Below are 21989 nucleotides of genomic sequence, written 5' to 3' on the forward strand. Positions count from 1 at the left end.
GACAACAACAAAATATCCGAGTCTTAGCTCACCTTCCCTGTCGTCACCTCGAGGCCACAGGTGCTGGGGCAGCACCTGGCTTTAGGTTGTCTCCCAATCCCTGTGGAGCGGGAAGAGGGGGCTCCCGGACACAAGGACACACGGACACACAGCGGTTAGAGAGGGACAGAGGGGCTTGGTGCTGCTCACGTGCTGTGGCTGGCCGAGGGGCCTGTGCAGGTGAGACCCACGTCCCCGGCTGGTTCTTTGGGTAAATGGGTCGCTAAACAAGCGCCCCCTGTATTCTGCTCACAGTGATCAGGGCTGCCAGTGGACGTAGGACCATGACTTCGCCATCGTGCATCTTGGGGCTCAGCTATAGGAGGCGCTCCGACACCCATAATTCAAGTCCTTAGATTTCCGTGATTTCATCGAACCTGGTCTTTTACCTTCTCAGCTTTCTTGGAGTCATGCTCTGTGTCTAAAAAAGCGGCTGAGATGTCTATGTGTTTGCTTTTAGACCTGGTGATCAAGTGGATGAAACACACAGCTTCAACCCTTTGAAGCCCAAAGCATTAAAACCAAAACCCAACAAAAACAAAGTCCATATGGTATTTAGAGCTGCCCCATAAAGAAATTACACTGCATGTTAACTAATATCTTTTATTGTCAGACTTTCTTGAGCCAACAAACAATGATTCCGCATGGCTGTCCATAGGGGTAAGGCAAATTTCCTTTTTCTTTGTGGGTAGACTTAGTTGGCCTAAGTCTTTACAACTTCTCTGTATAAAAATAGAAGTCCAAGACCAGATTATTTTTCTTCTGGTCATAAATGCTGATTTATTTACAGGGGCCTTGTGCAGACCACCATTATACACGTGGGATAAAATAGGTGTGTATTTTATTAAAACCTCAGCATTGAACGTCAGGGTCCTTTAAAGATCCACTCATGTGTTATGCTTTCAAGGAAGGTAGCATCTTTCCCCCATATTCCAACATGGTTATGTTGCAATCTACCCAGAGTGATACGAGCTAACCTTCCAAGAAACATTTTTTAACTTAAATCTCATAGAAACTAAAGACTCCAAAATGCCTTCATACAGTTCTAAAAACAGCCCTGGAGCCAGCTGTTGAAGAGTGGTTTATAAATACAGTTATCTGTAGGCTGCATATCTGTTTATAATACAGCAGACACAGATTGCAGACTTTGCTACACGTGAAACAAAACTGGAGTCAAAATGTGACTCTCGGAATACAGCAAAGACAGGAAACTCCAGGGTTCCGGGTTGTTAATAAAACCACCTTGTAAAGTAACAGCTGATGACTCTCACTCTGAACTATTCAAATATACAGACGTCACGCCATTGCACATCCTCTTTCCCTTTGCTTTCACTGCTCACGGAACAACGGTGCAAGTGATGGGTTTATGGACACATGCGTGCACGGGCAGGCGCGTGCACTTAAAAGATGAAACACAGAGAAAAAGTTAATACCTGTCCGTGAGGAAGGCTGCCAGCAGCACTCCAACTAAAATAGACCGTCCTCTTGCGCTCCGTCCCCCCTCCCCACTCCCTCACCTTCCCTCCCGGGGGGAAATCAGGCTGGGAGGTTAGTGCAGAATAGATGGATCAACGCCCCCCCTCCACCCCCCTCAAGCTTAGCACGTCTCCCCTAAAAGGGAGGGAAAGCATTTCTCTTCAGTAGCACAGTTAAGGTGGATTAGTGTCGGTTCCACAAGTTAAGGCACTTCTGGCTGCTTTGGTGGCAGCGTGGGTTTCGTTTCCTCTCTAAGGCATGTGTCATCTAAAAGAAGTAAAGCTTCGGAAACTGGGTCGACAGCTTGAGACACTGATCACCGGAGTGGACAGGACGGAAGGTCCCCCGAGACACCGCCCTCCGACGAGGGGCTTCTGGAAAGCCTGGGCGGCCTCGCCTTGGGCTGCAGGTGCAGGAGCCGGCTGGGGCCGAGGGGGCGGCACGTGGAGATGCTCAATCACGGGGACTCACGGCCACCTTCACCTGGAGCTGCCCTGGCTGCTCACGGAGCGCGAGGTGCTGTAGCGCTTCTTCACGATCATGCTGATGTAGGCTTTCATGAGCTTGGCCACGTCCACCACCTGCCGGGGGAGCAGAATCGGCCCACGGTCACAAGTTTCTGAGGGGCCAGGGGACCCAGGCTGACAACCAGACATCCTCTGCCCAGCGCGGGCAGGCGGGGGCCCGTCCTCCCAGCAAAAGCCACCAGCCTGCCGTGCGAAGCCACGGCGCAGGCTGTGTAGGGAGCCAGGAGTTAGAGCTGCTTTTCCCTATTCCTCGTTGGGTAGAAGGGGGACTCGTGGCCTTTCCACGTATCACGTGTGCCACCTGGTGGTTGCCTGATGTAACCACGATAAAAAGTCCCCCACCCGACGACACTACAGAGTGTGGGTAGGATCAGGGCTGGGATCACTGTCCCCACTGAAAATACGGGTACACGACAGAGCCCACAATCACAGCTTTTAAAGACTGCATCCTATCGTGCTGGTCAAAACCTCGTGATGCAGCTGGAGACACAGAGCTGAGGCCCGAGGAGCTGGCAGAGCCTCGTGCGCCCGTTCTGCTCCCTGCCAGCTCCGAGAGTCCAGCAGTAGCTATTTCATGGTGCGTTCACTGCCACCCCTTCTGGCCCGTCCCTCCTGATGGCTGGCCTGCGTCCCTGTGAAGACATCCTAGCTGGCTCCCATTTCCCTGATCTCTCTTCCCTTCCAATCCCACCCCACACCGTTTGTAAGAGCACTGTTGTTACACATCACACACAATCAAAGAGCCCACGGCAGTTCCGCGCTGTTTACTGGAGTTGTGCAAACCCGGCAGCCTGGCGCCTGGGGCCCTCCGGTCAAAGCCCCACCTCTTTCCGCCCTCCTGCAGAGCACCTCCTCTCCATCACTGTACGCCAACAGCCAAACGGGCAGCGTGCGATTCATGCCCGTTTCCCACCTTGGCTTGTTAGCAGCTCCCTATGTGGAGACCTCAACAGGCTTCTTGTATTATCGTTATTATTATCACTACATTTTACGCTTCGGAGCGGGATGGCATACATATATAGAGGTGTCTTTTGTGAGCCAGAATTAGCTCTGTCCGGGACGCTCTGCCGTTCGCTCCCTCCTGCTCCGTGGACACTGCCAGACCCACGTCTCACAGCTGCGATCCACTGCCACCTCGTCTAATAAGTTTCACGAGGCTTTATTGCCAAGCTATATATATATATATATATTTTTTTTTTTTTGGACCTCTATATCACTGGCCTTTCTCTTCTTTTCCTACAAGGGTACAAGGGAACCAAATTTCTCTGTTGCAAAGGTACACAGAACAAATGTGGGGCTGTCAGATTTTGGCCTGTGAGAAACCTGCAGCTGGGGAGGGAACACCATGCTGTATCTTCCTATATCTTAAAGCGAAATATCCAAATAAAATTACTTGGTCAAAGGCATCAGGAAACGGGGTGTCGTTTTCCTCTTTTGTCAAGGCCACGGATGAAAGATTTGCCTCTTACCTCACTGGTTTCAAAGAGCAGCTCCCTCTCATCGACGACGATCTTGTACGTGTTGGCCAGGGGGGCCCCGAAGGAGAGAATGTGCTCGTACTGGAAGACTTCCAGCGGTCTCCCCTCCCCGCGCTTGTAGACAGACACGGCGTCTGCGCTGACGCCCAGCCAGAGGTCCTGGGGAAAGCCGCCTTCCTTGCACTGCGGGGCAAGAGTTAGTGTAAGAGATCATAAACGTTAGAAACAGAACATAGAAACCACAAGAGAGGCTCTGAGTCCAGCACTCCGCAAAGAATGCTGAGTGCATTCAGTGTGTCCTTATGCTGGGGGAACTGAAATACAAGGTATGAGAAATGGTGGCTCTTTGGCTGCCTTGATGGATTTCTGACCGGCTGATCAATCCTGTGCCTTTGGGGAATCCTACTTGGTAAATGCAACATCTTGCTTGGACTCTCCACCTCTCAGCATCTTCACCCTCCTGGCCACCTGAATTAGCTACGCGGAGGTGGCCGTAGCCGTGGAACTTGACAATGATTCCCCGGCGAATCAAGCAGCTCGAGCCAGGGCTACTCTCTTCTATCTCTAGTTCTGCCTCCCCAGCCTGTTTTGGATGATTATTCTTCAAATACAAAATCTAGGATCACAGAGGGAAATTCTCCCAATCTGTGCCGAGCAGTTTGGGCTCCTCTTGAAAAACACGTCTCGTGACAAGGAGCAGCAAGGACCTTTAGTGCGTGTGGTGGTTGACCTCATTGGTTTAACAACAGACCTTCCTGCATGGATCAGTGGAGGAAAATAAGAGCCGGGCTGTAGGGGATGACAACCCAGGGCCATGGGAATCAGGAGGGAGACACACTGGTGACACAAAAGAGGAAGTACTTGTACAAAGCATCTGATTTATACTTAAAAACAAATGTAATTGAATCAACCAACCAACCAACCAACCCAAAGATAGCATCCAATGAAAAGTCACGAAAGGATCTTGGAATATATGATCAACATCTAGATTTTTATAGAGCTTCATTTAAAAGTCATCAGATAACATGCTGAATGATTATGATCATAAGAAAAACAGACCAAGGGTTGGCTTATCTAGACCAAGGGTTGGCAAACTTATCTGTTAGGGGACAGAGAGTGAATATTTTAGGCTTTGTGGTCTCTGTCACACGTACTCAACTCTGCCATTTTAGTGTAAAAGCAGCCAGAGAAAAATATGTAAAGGAATGAGCCCTGCTGTGTTCCAATAAAACTTTTTTTTACAAAAAAGGAGGCAGGCAGGATTTGGCCCACGGGCTGCAGTTAGCCAAGCCTTGATCCCAATCATCAGTAAGATTTTCTTTCAATACATGGTCTCCTTAAAAAAAAAAAGGATATGAATCAGTACTGGGTTGATGTGAATTTAGCCAAATTCAAATGGTGAAATAGAAATTCTTCCCTTCAAACAGTCATGGGAAAAAGATAAAAATGTAAAATCCAAGGCTACCCAAAATTTCTAATTTTATGGACACAGTTCTAAAAAAATTTCTTTTTAAACTTTAATGCAGATTTTTACCAGCACTTTTTCGTTGGGGCTATAGCTTGAATAAGAAAGAATCAGAAATTACTTAAGAATAGATGACACCTTAATTTTCCACTCACTTCTAACATTACGAGAGCATTTACTGTAAAGGAGGAAGAAAACTTCGGGTGGGTGGCGAGTGTGAAGGGTAAAATCTGGGGGCTCTAAAAAGAGAGGGTGAGAGAGCCAAGTGTTCCACCAGGTCCCCGCTCCCCATGAACCCGACCATGGTGGTCGCACAGAGCCCGGTGCCACCTGGTCCGAGAAGCAGCGGGCAGCTCTCACCTCCACATCAAAGAGCGTCGAGCCGTACCCGGGCCACTCCTTGATCAGGGCCATGTACTTGGCCATGGCCTGCTCCTGGCTCATCCCCTGAAACTTCCTCCACTTGTCGACGACGCTGGCCCGCGCGGACGAGACCTCCTCCTTGACCCACATGTCCAGCATCTGCTCCGCCTCCGCCTTCTGCCGCACCGCCGCCCCCGTCCGGAAGCTCCGGCGCAGAGTCCCCTCCAGGAAGCTCGTGCGCCGCTTCTCCAGCCGCTCACACGGTGCGAAGCTCTTGGTGGACTGGCTGATGCGGGCCTTGAGTCTCTGCAGCGAGTAGACCTCCTCCAGGGGCGGCACCGCGGCGTGCGGCGCGTAATCACCCTGCAGGTACTGCAGCCGCAGGGCAGCCAGGACCTGCAGGTTCTCCTCGGGGGCCGGGTAGTGGCCGTGGATGACGGCTTCGTGGGCCTGCAACGAGGCGGTCAGCGGCGCTATGGGCCGGGCACGGCTGTGCGACACCCCGCCCGCCTGGCTTGCTCCCTTGTTCCATCAAAGGCCACCTTCCATAAAACTGTACCCTCCTGTGCTGCCTTAAGGTTCTCCCTCGCATGGATACCACTGAACACATGTATCTATCTTATTTCTTATTGCTCCCCCCGTACCCTCTCCCCTGCCCCAACTAGAACAGTTCCTGGCCCAGGAGTTCATATAATACGTGTAGAAGTTTCCTTCTGGGGCTTCCCTGGTGGCGCAGTGGTTGAGAATCTGCCTGCCAATGCAGGGGACACGGGTTCGAGCCCTGGTCTGGGAAGATCCCACATGCCGCAGAGCAACTAAGCCCGTGTGCCACAACTACTGAGCCTGCGCATCTGGAGCCTGTGCTCCGCAACAAGAGAGGCCGCGATAGTGAGAGGCCCGCGCACCGCGATGAAGAGTGGCCCCCGCTTGCCGCAACTAGAGAAAGCCCTCGCACAGAAACGAAGACCCAACACAGCCAAAAATAAATAAATAAATAAATAAATAAATAAATAAATAAATAAATAAAAGTGAAATCCTTAAAAAAAAAAAAAGAAGTTTCCTTCTACAAATGAATGAAAGAGCAGCTGACCCTGTCCACGCTGGGAATTCTACTGACACGCGTGATTTCCAAGGACTAGCGGTTAATGTACGAGGGGTATGAACGGGTTTCACCCCTGCTCGTCTGCAAAGGAGCCCAAGAGCTCCATGTACCTGTTCAAACATGAACGCAAATTCCACGCTGTCTTCTGGCACGTTGTCTGTGTCCAGGAAGCAGTAAAGTTTGAAGTAGAATTTCCAGGGCTGGTCACCCACCTCTGATGTGGCAGCCAGCCTACAGACGGAAGTCGAGAGAGACTCAGAAAGCAAAATGAGAAATGGGCCGTGGGTGACCCACAGGGAGTTCACTGCATATGGTGTATTCTCGGCAAGGATTCAGACATCCTGTCTGTGCTCAGATAGCAGAGAGGGTGGAGATGGGGATGGCACGAGAGAAAATAGAGCCAGAGTGAAGCTTATCAGAGTTCCCTGCTAATTTTCTTTACCCAGAGGTGAAAAACACACTTTCATCCTAGTTTTACTTTAAGACAACAAACAGGCAGCCTTCACGTAAACCGAGCTAGCAAGTATTTCCCGAGTGTCCCGGTCTGGTTAGTCCTAGCTATGCACAGAAAGCAAAGAAACAAAGCCTATTCCTTCATTCCCTTTGCCGACTCTCAAACTATAATAATATTTATAAAAATTGACATGAATATTTGGGAGGCTATGTTTACATAAAGTAGGAATATCCCTCTTCCCCCCGCCCCATTTTGGTTTATTTCCAACAAAGCACTTAGACCAGGCCCACCCTGAGGAGAGGATGTCACTTCCTCCGGGACTTGGAAGTTTGGGGCTGTTCTAAACCTCGTGGTCCCTTGCCACACTTCTTAGTTAAAGCTGCTCCTGCCCCTTATGCAGCTGGTGAGGGGCAGGGCCCAGCCCTGCTGGAGTCTCGTCATTGGTACTGGCATCATGCTAAAGGAGGAGTATCTTTTGTGTTACCTGGGGGATGTGAATATTGTAGGTCCAAGAGATACAAAATGCAGTTTGAAGAGTTTGTAAGTTGGCTTCTGCCTACTCGCCCAGCTTCAAAGCTAATGACAAGTGAAAACGTGAGAATCAGAAAATTCCAAGACAATGGTGACAGCAGGACACCGAGAGAAAGAATGGGGTAGAGGATCAATGATGGGGTGAATCCTATTTGAGACAGTGGCTCTCTCTAGGAATCAAGAGAAACAGGCAGCAGAGAGAGATGAGAAATTAAATATATTTTAACGCACGTAAAATGAGATGAACTCAAATGTACCCTGAAGCCAAAAATGGAATCGAAGTTCAAACCCTCTTGCTCTTAACGTCTTTCCTCTAATCTGCTGGCACTTCAGGGAGAAGGAACTTACTTTTCAAACTTTGCTAATACATCTGCTACAATGGTCCGGCTTTCGACGGCTTTATCGACGTGTCCGTTGTACTCAAAGAGCGCAAACATGTTTCTACTGTCCTCCATGGCCAGGCCTCGGATCAGCTTCTCCACCACCTGGAAAACACGGGGACTTCAGCTTCCAAAGCTGTGGTTCTAGAATATGCCTTCATCAGAACCCAGAGGGAGCTGCCAGCAAAAGTGAGGGTCCAAGCAACCTCCCAACACTGTCGTGTATGGAATCTCCAAGGCGCTGTTTTCCCTGGTTCTCTTGAAATCAGTTCTCTCTCTTCCTTGCCAAAGAGAACACAGGGTTATTTTGCCCATAGCTAGGGGCAGATGCTGGCCGGTTTCTTGCAAACCCGTAAGCGCATGAAAACTAAAGCCCGTTTGCCTGATAAATTCACGAACTCATAGCGATTACCACTGATATTTCTGCTACACCAGCTTTTCCGGGTTTTACTGCGCTATTCCTTTTAGCCAATTGGTTTTATAGTACTAAGTTTAAATTGAAAAAAGAAGGAAAAATGAAAACATGTTCACCTGACCCAACGTGCTAGATATTTGTGCGGCAAACAGAAAAGCACTGCAGAAGTGAGAGGCTAAACCCTTGTCAGAGCGGACGTATCTGAGTCAGGTCTGCAATCTCTACTAGGTATCGACTGCTTCTTGGATTAGCAGGATTACGTCTGTTTCCTTGGTTACTGAGCAGCTGCGCTATGCCACAACTGTGCACGACAGCCAGCCTAACTGCGCCCAGTTTTCCTGACATAAGTAAGCACGTGGGCAGCTGGGCCTCTCCCTCACCTCCCCGGCCGTGGTGTGGGAGCTGATAGTGATCTTGCAGGAGCCCCCGCCGTGGCAATACACTGTGGACGTCATCTCCTGCCGATGGATCAGAGCTTCAATTTCATCTCGGGAAGGCACAAACTCTCTGCATTTGGTTTTCTTGAGAGATTCGTAAATGAAGAGGGCGTATTTTTCCATCTCGGTTTCTGGAAACTGTTCCCGTATCCTAGGAGCCAAACACTAACTGTTAATTGCAAGATTTGAGGATGGCTGGCTACGGGGAGCCGGGCGGCTTCAACGTGCTGCAGACCAACACGGTGAATGGGGTCCCAGCGCAGAGCAAACGCCAGGCGCTTCCCTAGCACATCCTGTGCTGCTTAAAGACCAAAAAAAAAAAAAAAAAAAAAAAAGAAAAGAAAGAGAGAGAGAAAATCCAAAGACCAAAGAGCCCAAGTATGACCGGGAGCAACTTCTGCTACTAGCTGACCTCTGCAGAGCTATTATATTTGAAAGAGCCACGTGCCTCATACTATTGCATGAAAATCCTTTTTCCACAGTTAATCAGAAGCTGAATCAGACAGCCTCTACCTGTTTGATCTGGAACAAATATCCAAGGTCTGTTTTCTTTTTTTCCCTGTTTATATAGAGTAGTGGTAATTAAATTTATCAACGTCCTACACTTCAGGACACTACACCCAAAGGGACCTGTCCCTGGATCAGCCCCGTGTGGCTTAGAGAGAAGAAGGTCGTCTGTGCCCCGTAAGCCAGCTCGGGTGACCTAGGAGCCCGACCCACGCAAGGTGTCTTCTGTTCCAGGTCCAGCTTATCTGAACCGTGTCCACCGCACTCCCGACGTGAGCAGCGCCGCCCGGGCCACTCGTACCTTCTCAGGTGGAACTTGAGGTACTTGAGGATCCCCCGGCTGGGCAGGAAGGTGCAGCTCAAGCAGGTAAGGATCTGCCAGCTGCACAGGTTGCCCACGCTGCCCGGATGGGGCACCTTGTTGGTCTGCTTGATGAGCTGGCAGTATAGCTCGTCTCGCAGAGGGCGGAGGTCGTGCCCCGTCTGGAGGATGCCCTGGATGATGGGCGTAGGGTCAGACATGGACTCCAGCTGCTGGAGAGAATTGAATATCTTGATGGCTTCATCCTGAAGTGTCGTGTAGCCTTTGTCTTTGAGCACTAGGAGAAGCACAACAAACCCGAGTCACCCGAGGGGTTCGGAGAAGGTACACTCTGAGCAGCAGACAAGAGGCAGGAATGGGGACCAGAGCTATTTCAGGATGCAGTGTCCACCACGTGCTCTGGACACTCGAATCAGCCAAACAGAGGCGGACAAGTAACTGAACTATTTTACTGCGCAATAATGCTTACTGAAAAGCTGGTCTGTTGCCAAGCAGGTCCCGCATTTGACATGCAAGACAACTGTTTAGGATCTGGTTCTCCAGTAGATTAAAGGTACTTTGCGCTCCTGGGGAGTGCTGGCATGTTTTTTAATTACAACAATACTGACATCACTATAACCAACCAACACTAATACGATAGAGCTAAAGAGTTAACGGGGAAACCACAGCACAGTGTCCCGGGTCCCGGAGGAATGCGGGACTCACGGTTGAGGTTGATGTCTCCGTAGGGCAGGGGCAGGAGTGGGGAGTGCAGGGGCCGGTGGGTGTGGCGCAGGATAGGGTTCCGCTTATAGATCTGCTCCACCACGTCCGCGTTCAGGCAGTTCTCCTTGAGAAGAACAGAGCCGTTAGGGAAAGCCCACGAGCTTATCGTAAGAAACGTACATGTAAAAGGACAAAGCCGTCTGCATCCTCCTGAACGAGAATGTTTTTCACAAGTCACAAAACACCTGTAGCCTAGGGATGGAGGTGGAAATCCAGCGTGAATCATCTCAAGCACGAAGATACCCACAAGCCACGTTTGATGACAAATCACACACACACACACATTTTTCGTACACAGCTCATTCTCTTTCTTTGATTTGCATATTTTCCCATGTTATTGAAAAATCTTCTCTCTGGAAATTACATATACTGAAAAAAAATTAAACTTTTCTTGCTAATTATTTAGCCATGAATCATTTGGCCAAATCATGTCATCCTTGTCTATAATTCATTTTAAAAACACATTTTGCTAGCTCTCTCATTGGTCTTTTGTATCCTCTTCCTGAAAACGACACGTTAATACGTTATCAGCGAGACTGTTCTTCCTTGGGCCTCCTTTCTCACTCCTGAAATTTAAGAGCTCCTCTCAGAGAATTTCATCATGTATTTATGTTCCTAAAACATTAATTTGGGATCTGAAAAAGCCAAAGTTACTTTTAGAACTTTAAATCAACAGAAAAGTTGGAGGAGAGGCCATGAATCATTCTGTCGCGGCAAGTTCATTTCTGCTATGAAACTTTTTCAATAATGCCCAATTGAAAACCAGAAAGAAATATATTTTAATTACTTAAATAAATTGGTATGGACTTAATTAGGGCAACCTGTCTCATTTCTTAAAAAGCATTGCTTCATATCCAAAAATTCTATTTACTCTTTTAATGTCTGATTTCAAGTGAATTAGTAAATATATTTGTCTCATTTCTTAAGAAGCATTGTTTCACATTTAAAACTCTATTTACTCTTTAATGTCTGTTTTCCAATGACTTAGTAAATATACGGGTAAATAAGATATAGCTTTGAAGAGAAAGTTCAGCTGATATGTGCTTTTTTTCTCTCCTTTTTCACAAGAAAGCTGCAACAAATTCATTTTTTTTAAGACTAGAAATGACATTATTAGTTTCAAGCTCCTTGGGTTCCATGGACAATTCTGCAGTTTGTAGGATAACTGACTTGCAGGAATTTGGCTCCAAACACCCAGAAAACATACCATTTTGGAATCAAGAGGCTGACTCGAATTTGGTGGGCAATAATACACTACTAATATATTAGACCCTCTCCCACCTTTACAAAGGCGCAGTTTGCCTCCTGGATCTAATTAGCTTATTTCCTTTGATGTACCTCAGTAAATAAATACCCGCTTCACTATCATTCTGGCATCTTTTCTGTCACAGCTCTGGCTCTTTCCTTTGCATAGGGAACCTGCCTACATGGATAACTTGGAGGAACAGAATAAAAACAATTCCCTTGACCTGCTTCTGCATCAGGGGCTGACCAGCTAAGTGAGCAGTGCAACCAGAATATCCCATGTCTCCGTTTCCATGCCTGGAAAATGAGTGCTGTGATCCTTGTTCATGGCTGCCATTTAATGGTTCATTCGTTTGCTTGTTCATTATTCATTCGATATACACTCACAGCCACTAATCTTTATAAACAGGAAATTACAATTGAACAAGTTCAGTGTTGGTCCAGAGACCTGGGAGCTTCTTCTCTGAGTTTGGAGGCACCTGATAAGGAGTCCAAGCTTTCTAGACCCATGTGGCCTCTTAGTGAATCCACCTGTGTGATCTAGAAACTGCAGAGTGAAAGTAGAATTACTGTGTTACTTCTAGAAGGTCCCTAACCTGGGCTCAGGTGGAACCTGTGACATGCAGGTTGTCCCCAACACAGATCACACCACGTTCCTGTGACTGGGGAGCCCCACACCCCAAATTACAGACCATTGTCCCTCCGCCTACACAGCTCTACAATCAGGTTTGCCTCAGTGGCGATACGTAACACCTCCCCAGAGACAAGATAATTTTAGTGTCAAATTTCAACTGGACGTCAATTTTTGCATTTTCTAAATGCAGTCTAGCATTTAGATTTTTAGAAGCCAGGATACACGAACATGAAATTAACCAAGAGCTAGTTTTGATTACAGAATGAAAATGAAGCTTGACTAACGCTGACGTCTTGATGTTCCCGTGGTGAGAATCTGTGAGCTACTGTGAACCACTATGAGCTGGGCTCCCTCCCTCTCACCTTGATATCCTGAATCAGCTGCTGGGTCGGGGTGTCAATCGGGGCCTTGGTGTCCGTCACGTTTTGAATGGCGCTGGACCACCTGGTGGCCTCGTTGAGCAGCTTGGTGTAGAGCCGATAGCAGTGCTTGCGTCCGTACACGGTGACGTTCCAGTAGCCTGCAACAGCAACGCGTGTGCGCACACACACGCGCGCACGCACACACACATGGCAGCATGAACCTGGGGGACCAGGGTACCGTCCCCGTACCGGAGTCCCAGAAATCCAGCACCCGGGCCGTCTCCACCTGAGCCCCTTTATTAATTCAATAGCTACTTGCTGACTTCCTCCACGTGCCCTGCCCTGCACTGGGTACCCAAAGACACGTGGAATTTACAGTTGCGAAGGGAAGACAAACATTAAAATGATAAGCCCAGAATTATAATAAATATATAATTAGTAACGTCTGCTCTCAAAGAAGGAACAGGCGTAAACTAAAGTCCAGTTCAAGATTCTGGAACAAGAGTGAAAACTCTTCCCTCAGATTGCTGACTTTCTTTTTCCCTTCCTGTTCCTTGTCTTCCTTTCCTTTAGATTCTCCCTTCAAAAGAAACCACTGTGTCAAGGAAGCAGTCCAGGTGTTCAGAAACCAGCTGAAAGTGGAATGGAGTGACTACAGTAAAAAAATACATGAGTTATTTTTTTGAATGGAGGAACTGTATTTCAAAATCACAACTAGCAACAAAAAATCAAAATAAACAACCTAGAAACACCTTTTGTAATACCGAAAGGGGAAAAAAAAGCTTACGTGACCGCTTTTTATTATGCTAGGTTATGTTCACCGACAGTCAGGGTTTACCTTTTTTAGGCTGCATTATGACTCTCACGGTACAACGGCGAGAAAGACGAAAACACAGGCATAGAAAAATAAGGCTTCCTGTAGGAAAACTTTTGCCTGTTTACATCTCCTTGCCCTTAGGAGAATCTTTCTGCAACCCAATAAATCAGGACCCCTTTACTATGGTTTACATATCAAGTGTTCACATAGCTAATCACGGGCAGCCTCAAAAGATAAATCAGGAAAAGGGATTTTTTGGGGGGGGGGGGGGCGGGGAACGTAAACACCCCAGGTAGGAAGCTCACTCCTTCGCTCTGAGCAAACCCACACCTCCCATGACTGGAGAGGCCACGTCTCAGGCCCAGCCAGCCCTGAGCACACCACACCGCTTACCTGTCTCCTTGAAGATCTTCTCGTCCGGCGGGACGACCGAACAGAGACTGTTGAGGACCAGGGTGCCCAACTTCAGAGCATTCTTCTCCGAGCTCTTGTAGTAATCCAAGGAGTTGTGGGTTAGCACAAACCACCGTTTCTTCAGTTTCAGCGAAGACATCTTCGGACTGTTTTTCACTTCTTTGTGCAACCACCCTGGAAAGAAAGAATGAAGTGTCAGCTCAAAAAAACCAGGATGAGCAGCATGACATACCAGGTAACAATTTGCATCCGGCTTACAAATGGCTCAGATGTCTATAGATCTGCTACAAACGGCCACGATCCTTTCTTAGCTGATGATTTTTAACAATGTCAAGAGGCGAAATTACTCAGAGAAGTGGCTCAGAATGGAAACGTGGCAGATATCCGTGTAAATGAAAATAGGACTCCAGGTAAAAAAGCATCAGTGGCATCACCTCTCACTATGAATTCCTGGCCCTCCACTCTGGTGTCCCCCTTGGATCTCTGCAGCAGTGTTATCCAGTGGTGCATCTCCTCCGGCGTGTCCGCGTTGCAGTGAAGCACCCGGTTGGCCGTGATGATCACAAATGAGTTGGGTCTGAGCAGTGGGGCGAGAAGCAAGCAAAACCTCTTAGCTCCACTGAAATCACCACCTCCGTGTGACCCAGGACTACATGCCTTTTTCCCAGCTTACGGGTCACAGGGATAAAAACGGCAGTGCTACTTGTATTTTACGTTAAGGCAAACCTTGCTCATTTCTGTAGGATTTATTTTATGCCTCATTAACCTTTAAACCCGGAGCAACACATTCTGAAGGTCCTGGAAGGGAAAACATTTCTTCATGTTGAACTTTGCAGATGAAATTCAGTTCCAGGAAGGCTAACTGAGGTGACCGCGAGGGAAAATTTTTTTTTGATGCCTCTCCAAAGTAAATTTCTTCCTGCCTCTGGGTATGGCTTTGGATAATATTTCTGCGGGTAGGTAATGAAATGTCAGATACCAGTAACAGAAGGTCAGTAAATAGGTGTAAGTGGAACATCTCACCCACTTGATTATGCCTGGTACAAAGAGCCACCTGGGTCCATGCCTTCAATGCAATCTGACAAGGGTGCATTTCCCAGGCAGGGATAACCTAATAATGGAAATTTTCTTTCTCCTGCATCTCTTTTTAGCTGGCAATGCCCCGAGTCTCCCATAGGCTCTTGCTCATATTAATTCCTAATCATCGAAGCTAGTGACTGTGAACAACGTCTTGCAAGTTTTCAAATGTTCGCTGAAGTTAAGCACTGCAAGAGTTCAAGGAAAAGGAAGATGAACAGGATTATAATATGGACGGACAGGTGCTCCTTAAAAAACAAGATTTTTCTGTAGTTGGGAAGGAAGAAAGGCGAGCACTTGAGGAAGACAGAAAAGCCTGGGTAGGGATGGAAGGTTCTCGCATGGATCATTGCGTGCCCAGCCTGCCTGATGTAGGGGTTTAGGAGGAGAGAGACGCAGATCAGAACTTGACTGTCAGAACAAGCATCTGGGCTTTAATGACTGACGTGACACACAGGTGTTAAAGGTTCCTGAGCCAGGTAGGAGAAGGTGCAGGGCGACGAGTAGAAACAAAGAACCTATGGTTCAGAAGAGGCTTCGTCAATGGTGGGGCGATGGACACCCCGGAATTCTCACTCGGCCCAGGAGACACTATTTTTGGTGTCAATTTGAATACATTTCTATTCTCTCTCTAAAGCTATGTCACTGAAGGCAGAAGTCAATTTTGATTCGTACTCAGAATTCCTAAGCTGCAAAGCAAAATAGAGATGGGAAAGGCGAAGGTCACTGGGTACAAAGACCCCCGAGACCGTCACCGAAGATGATCTGCCTTCAAAAAACAAAACCAAACACATGCTATCTTAAGGGCACAGGTCAGGTAGGCATGTCAAGGAAAATAAATGTTTGTGGTTTAGTTTTTTAATACTCCACATATAAATTGCCATCAAAATCCTTTTCAAATTCATTATTAAATTTTAGAAAGGGGAACTACACCCGCCCCTGTGCTGGGATACAGGCATTTTCATCCTGTATGAGTCCCAAGTCTGTCCCTGTATGACTGTCTAAATAAGGTTTCCAAGATCTCCCCTACTCCTGACCCCTCCAACCTGCCACACTCCCAAGACACCCAGAGAGAGGAAGACTTCGGATGAGGTCAAACTGGGTACCAAGAAGGAAGTCTTTGATTGCTGGGGTTGACCAGGTGGGAACACACAGCCTAGAGTCATTCCCCAGCCCAGAGCATAGAGCCTGTGGGCGCACGCAGGTATCCAGCAGTTACTTCTGTTAAGAGTCACACCTGAGCTTACCTATCAGGGCTGTCCGAGGCGCACACAGAATCAATTAACCCCACATCCAAAGTGCCCTGGAAAGAAGTGAAAAGCAGAGAACCATTGAGAGAACCATTCAAGTACAGCACACATCATGATAACACCCCTAGATGATGACTCTCTAAACAGGCAAACAAAAAAGCCTCCTTCTTTGTTAACTGCAAAACAGTAGTTATCTAAGGAAACGTCCCCCTTCATTCAGTACAGACAGCCACTAGACAGGGCAAAATCTACAGTCCATTCATTAAATAAAGTATAAACGAATCCTTCTGTCTTGTTCCTAAAATACTTTCAGTGAAGGATGTTTACAAACGTCTTTCAATCATACAACTTTTCTGATTTACACTATGATCTATCATCAAATTTTATAATTGTGAGAAAATCAAACTATCTCTGAAACATGATTTTGTGGCCCTGTTTATGTGTCTGGGATACAGTGATGTCAGAAACAATACAATTTGGAATTCACTATATATCCTTTGGAGAAAAGTGTAATGGGCTTCCACGGTTTCATACAAATTGGAATTTTTTTTTGTTTGAGGTGGGAGAATTGTAATCTATTACTACTTACAATCTTCTATAATTTACTCTGTTTTTCTGTATGATTTTTAACCAAGATGTTCCCGTTTCTCTCTTTAATTATTATACTATTTCTTATTAAAAAAAAAAAAAAAAAAAAAAAAGACTGTCTACAAATTCCCAGTCCCCTCTGTCGGGACGCCCCCCTCCACACCCCACCCAGGCTCACGCACCACGGCGTTCTGTGGGTTTGCCTGCTCATCATGCATCTCCCGAATCTCCTGGTCCGTGGATGCGTGCACCTGACTCAGCACGCTAAACCACTGGCTGTGGGGAGGAGAGAGCAACAGTCAAGGGGTGGCCAGCCTCCGCGTGCAATACAGTGACACCCTTCTCCACATCCTCTGGGAACACGACATCTCCTCTGAGCAACTTGCTTTTAATATGTCTACTCCTCACGGGTAAATGTGGGTTTCATAACACCGAGGAGCAAAGTTAGGAGAAAGAGCCAAGGTGCCTTTAAGTACCATCTGATGCAACTTCAGATCAGTGGGAAGACCCTTTCCCTCTGGCCCCAAGGACCTTAGTAGACATTTAATAATGATGGTAAGTTCCTAGAGAAATCGGCAGCAGAAAATGAAATCCTCAGTTCTACCCACACACTTCAATCAAGGGTCTTTACTGAAGACATTATTTATAACCTAGGGAACATTCAAGTGCCTTCTCAATTTTAAATTCCGAGGTAAGAAGGCCAATAATGTAAGAGCATCACCTCAGGGTGGCCACTGGATGTCTATTTTCCCTGCTCATTCCCAGGTGGGGTTTCCAGCCACCTGATAGGATTTCCACTTAAGTGAATAAAACCACAGGAGAGCTGGAAATAGAAAACAACTGCCTGGAGTAGAAAGTAGAAAATTATTTTGACCAGAGAACTCTTCCATCTTCATTTCAAATGAGCTTTCTCACTTGCAGCCACATTAGAATCAGATAATAAAAGAAAACGTGTCAACTCCAGAAAAGTCAAGCAGAACAGAAGTCATGATGTAACTAGAAACACAGTACGTGCTTGAGGAAAATGACCATGAATACCCACCCGTCTCTGTCAGTTCATCCATCCACCATTTATTAAGCAACTGAAGTGAGAGGTACCAAATGTGAGAGAGATGCTAGGACATCCTTCTCCTGGAGGGGGCTTAGCAGACACATACACACACTCCTATAACTAAGGCAGAGGAGAAAGTACTTGGTACCCAATGGGATATTTAAGTAAAAAATTAATACCTATATTTAAAGGTAAGTCATGTAAGTTATTTACAGCAAAGCACTAAAATCTATCTCCTGTGAATCCTGAAGGAGCAAGATGTAACCAAGAGCTTGAAAATACTCAACTTATACAGACTCTTAGGGAGACCAAGGGAAACATCTTAATATGAATTGGTTCATCAATTCTGGTTAACCCAAAGGCAAGACTTCAGTCATTGCTTTATAAAGCTCAAAAATATCTGAAATCAAACACTGAACAACACATACATTCAAAATGTAGGCCACATGGGATCAGACACACCCACACGCAAAATAAAAATTTGCTGTGCTTTCCATCTATACAGGTGATCCCCTTAATACAAACCTCTCCCCTTAAATCAAGCGCAACTTGAAATCTGAAAAGTAATTTTTAAAAACGTGTTCCACTGGTCAGGGCAAACAAGAAGTCCTTGGCTAAAATATTCCAAATGTTAAATTTAGGAGGTTCATTATGGCACAAAACAGACAGGACAGCTGGGCCTATAATTCAGCTGAAAAGCTGTGGGCATTCCCTGGACCACAAAAAACCACACGTGGTCTCTAGGAGTCCCAGACGGAATGATGGGGCTCTAATGCCAGGTCTGCTTGTTTCTCCAGCTTGTGTCATAATTTATGGACCCAAGTGGGGTTTTAGTTTGTTCCCATGGGAAGAATTATTTTCTTTGCCCTTAATGCTGCTACCATGGTGTTATATCAACACAGAAACATTCAAAGGGCAAGGGGTCGGCCGTAAAGGCCCCGAGAACTCACTAGAAGATTCTAGTGATTTTTCTGAGCTGAAAAGTGAGGAACACAGGCCCAAGGATGTCAGCCTCATAAATTAGAAGGTATTTTCTGGCATTGCTCAGAGTGGATGACGGGCGTCTCCAACGGGACCCTACACACCCAACAAAGCAGCAGGAAGAGAGACAGATGCTCTATTGTGTGACCCTGCCCTGCATCACACTGAGGAGCAAACACCAGTTCTTCTTAATTTTGTGCCCCATCTCAGCACCACGATGGGAACCAAGGTCCAGAAAACTCAGACAACTTGCCCCAGCCAACGAGGGACACCACCGTCCTCCGAGCCCAGTCAAAAACCTAAGCTCCTTAAGAAGCTTTGTGCCTCCGTTCACTAGAATTGAGCTTGCATTACTTTACAGATTATACTACCTTTTCTCTGCACCTCAGTCTCCTATTCTGTAGAACTGGATAACAGTGATACCCTATATAGGGTTGTTGTGAGAATGAAATGAGTTAACATATGTCAAGCATTCTGGAACACTGCCTGCAACAGAGTAAGTTCCCTAAGTGTTAACTATCTGTTCCAGCCGACGGAATTCTTCACTATCAAGGCCTTAAGCAACCTCCCAACGCCACAGTCCTAGCATTTATTTAAACAGCCAAGGGTTAGTGTTCCTGTTTTTTCAACCCTTAAGCAGACAGAAGCTGCTCCCTTTCAAAGCTCAGAAGCTTCCAGAGGGTGGCTTTCAACCGTGTGTAGCAGCACAATTTACATATGCTGCCGGTGACAATAAAAGCCTGAGTGTACACAACAAGGGGTCTCCCCAGTGGCATGTGAAGCTGGAAATCTGTGTGCTTACTGTACGGAACACAGTGCCCAGTGCAAGAGTCCCCAGGAGACGAGTACAGCCATCTCTTCCGACTCTCAGTTCTTCAACCAGCCTAAGAGAAAAACCCAACTAGAAAATCAACTGAAATCTCTTCGGTGCCAGTAGGCTCAAGAGTGATCCGTGTGATGTCCAGGCCTGCACAGGAGCGAGGGATGTAGTTATGACCAAGTCGACAGCACAGCGGCTCACCTGGCGTCTTCTGGGGATTCAGCGATCAGGTGGAAGGTCCGATCAGTCATAATGATGTCAATCCCGTTTTCTTTGCTGGTGTTATCTATGATCTCCCTGCAAAGGAACACAAGCGCCAAACGCAAATCAGGAACACAGAATTCCTAATAAGGGGCAAGAAAAAAAAATTTCACAGTAACTGAAAAATCAGATAGCAACATTTCAGCCTTGATTTTCTGCTTTTAGAAACGATGAAGACCCTTGTGGCGTCCAGGGGGAAGCAGGCTTTTCTCTCTCCAGAAAGGCGATCTGCTGGGGCTGTATGTGTGTGTGGGTCCTTGACTGCTCTAGGGGGGGACCTCTCTTCCCCGACTGGCCCACCCAAGGCCCACCCAGCTCAGGCCCTAAAGCAGCAGCCCCTACTCTGCCTGCACCTTCCCTGGGCTCCCTGACTGCTCTACAAAGGAAGGACCTCCACAAGGCAGCCAGTCTGGCCTGAGCTCTTTCCCTTGTTCATCACAGCCTTCCATCAAGGTTTAAGGCAGGAGCTGACACCTCTAACTTACTCTGATACGGGCACATAATTTCCACGAGGGGCTTCGGGGTGAAGAGCAGCATTTGTGTGTTTCTAGATCTCAATTCCATCTTGATCTCATCCTAACACTCTCTAAACAACACTGGAGTTTTAAACTCAGTGGACCAGGTTAAGATCAGGGTAAAACACAAGCAGCTATTAGGATGGGACCAGAGGTGGTGATGTATTTGGTGAAGAAAGGTGCTGGGGATACAGCCAGCTTGCTTTGTCAGCTGAAGTAGTACAACTGTTCACAGTAAAACATCTATTTTACAACTACGATATTAAGCAGTCTGGTTAGAAAAAAACAAAGATTGTATGACTTTTTAGCTAGAACCACTGAGATGAGATAAAATATTTTTTTAAAAAACCAAGAAGATGAGAATTCAGAGAAGAGTCTGTGATGCTTCCTGGGAGTGGAAGGAGAGGGGTGGCCCCGACTGGCGGTGGGGGTGGGTGATCAGCACAGGAGACTCTGGAGTGGGACAATAATCCCCAGGGGAAACTGTCCAGACCACGTCATCCTGGACCAGCCACTCTGCTTCCTGAGAACGCGGCTACCTTGCGTGTAAAACGATGGGGTGCCGTGGTTCTGAACCGCAGCGGTCCGTCAGAATCCTGGGAAACGTTCAGAAAACCCAGGTGGGGCTTCCTAGGGTGGAGCCCAGGGACTCGCATTTATAAAAAGCTTCCCTGGAGGTGGGGCAGTGATGATACTATCAGGGCCCCGAAAACACTCTGGAAACCACAGGATAAATGAGGTGGGAGCTTCAATAATAGATGGTGAGTGAAAGAAAAGACGAAGGGGGTGGTGTATAAATTGAAAGGGACTTGAGCAATCTGTCAACCAATTAAAAACTATGAACCTTATTTGGATTCTGATTCGAAGAAAGAAACTAACCCAAACCCACAAGAACACTATCACCGCCATGTATAAGATAACCGGGGAAATTTGAACAATGACCAGAGTTTGGACGGTAGAAGGAGTTCATGTTCCTTTTTAAATGTGATAATGATATTGTGACTATATATCAAAAAAGGTCTTGATCCTTAAGTGTGTACTAAATATTTACAAGTGAAATTACATGATGTCAGGACTTGCTTTAAAAAATGCAGTTTGTAGCGGGACAGTGCAGGGTAGGGTCACAAATGAAACACCCCTGGCCATCGGTGGGCAACCACTGAAAGCTGGGAAATGGACACAAGGATTTCATTCCAGTCTCCCACCGATGCCTGTCTATGATTGAAATTTTCTATAATAAAAAACATATTTTTTTCTATAATAACCTTCAAAATATAAAATTAAAAAAAAAACTCTTACGATGGTGAGACCTTAGCAACTCATTGCCTTTTCTCTACAGAATGTGACGAACAGCTGAGGAAGGGCTAACACTTCCCTACCTCTGTAATTTTCACAGAACACCTGGAGAATAGGGCTTTATTAAGTATGTGTTTGCTACAGAGTAGTAGCAAAAGGAACATCCAGAAATACACGGGTGAAATGCACCATCACAATTCTCTCTCTCAGCCTCCTGGCATCTGTGGCCCCCCTCCTACAGGGTGAAGAGAGGACCATCACGGTATGCAGGGCCAGGGGAAGGCTGCAGGAGGTACAGGGCTATGCCATGCTGCTGAAACTTGTAGGACTCGGATTCAAACTCCCACAAACTCATCTGACTACGGAGCATGGCCTCCTAAGGAACCTCAAAGGGGCAGCCGTGAAAAGTCTGATACT

At 46.9% G+C, this 21989-nt stretch overlaps 1 protein-coding gene across 1 annotated transcript in view; it reads right to left on the reverse strand.

The window, feature by feature from the left end:
• Window positions 1-628: 628 nt before the first annotated feature.
• Window positions 629-21989, reverse strand: part of MYO10 (myosin X) — a 212473-nt gene continuing 191112 nt past the window's right edge. Inside the window, exons 28-41 of the mRNA XM_068535172.1 lie at window positions 19702-19797; window positions 16831-16924; window positions 16058-16113; window positions 14168-14310; window positions 13713-13907; window positions 12503-12660; window positions 10202-10325; window positions 9476-9773; window positions 8611-8818; window positions 7784-7920; window positions 6561-6681; window positions 5346-5798; window positions 3512-3703; window positions 629-2096 (exon numbers count right to left, since the gene is read on the reverse strand). Coding sequence (XP_068391273.1) covers window positions 1995-2096; window positions 3512-3703; window positions 5346-5798; window positions 6561-6681; window positions 7784-7920; window positions 8611-8818; window positions 9476-9773; window positions 10202-10325; window positions 12503-12660; window positions 13713-13907; window positions 14168-14310; window positions 16058-16113; window positions 16831-16924; window positions 19702-19797 — 2377 coding nt within the window. The 3' untranslated portion in view covers window positions 629-1994. The remainder of the gene's footprint in view (window positions 2097-3511; window positions 3704-5345; window positions 5799-6560; window positions 6682-7783; window positions 7921-8610; window positions 8819-9475; window positions 9774-10201; window positions 10326-12502; window positions 12661-13712; window positions 13908-14167; window positions 14311-16057; window positions 16114-16830; window positions 16925-19701; window positions 19798-21989) is intronic.

The sequence above is a fragment of the Eschrichtius robustus genome, chromosome 2, assembly GCF_028021215.1.
Source record: "Eschrichtius robustus isolate mEscRob2 chromosome 2, mEscRob2.pri, whole genome shotgun sequence".
In the NCBI taxonomy this organism is placed as follows: domain Eukaryota; kingdom Metazoa; phylum Chordata; class Mammalia; order Artiodactyla; family Eschrichtiidae; genus Eschrichtius; species Eschrichtius robustus.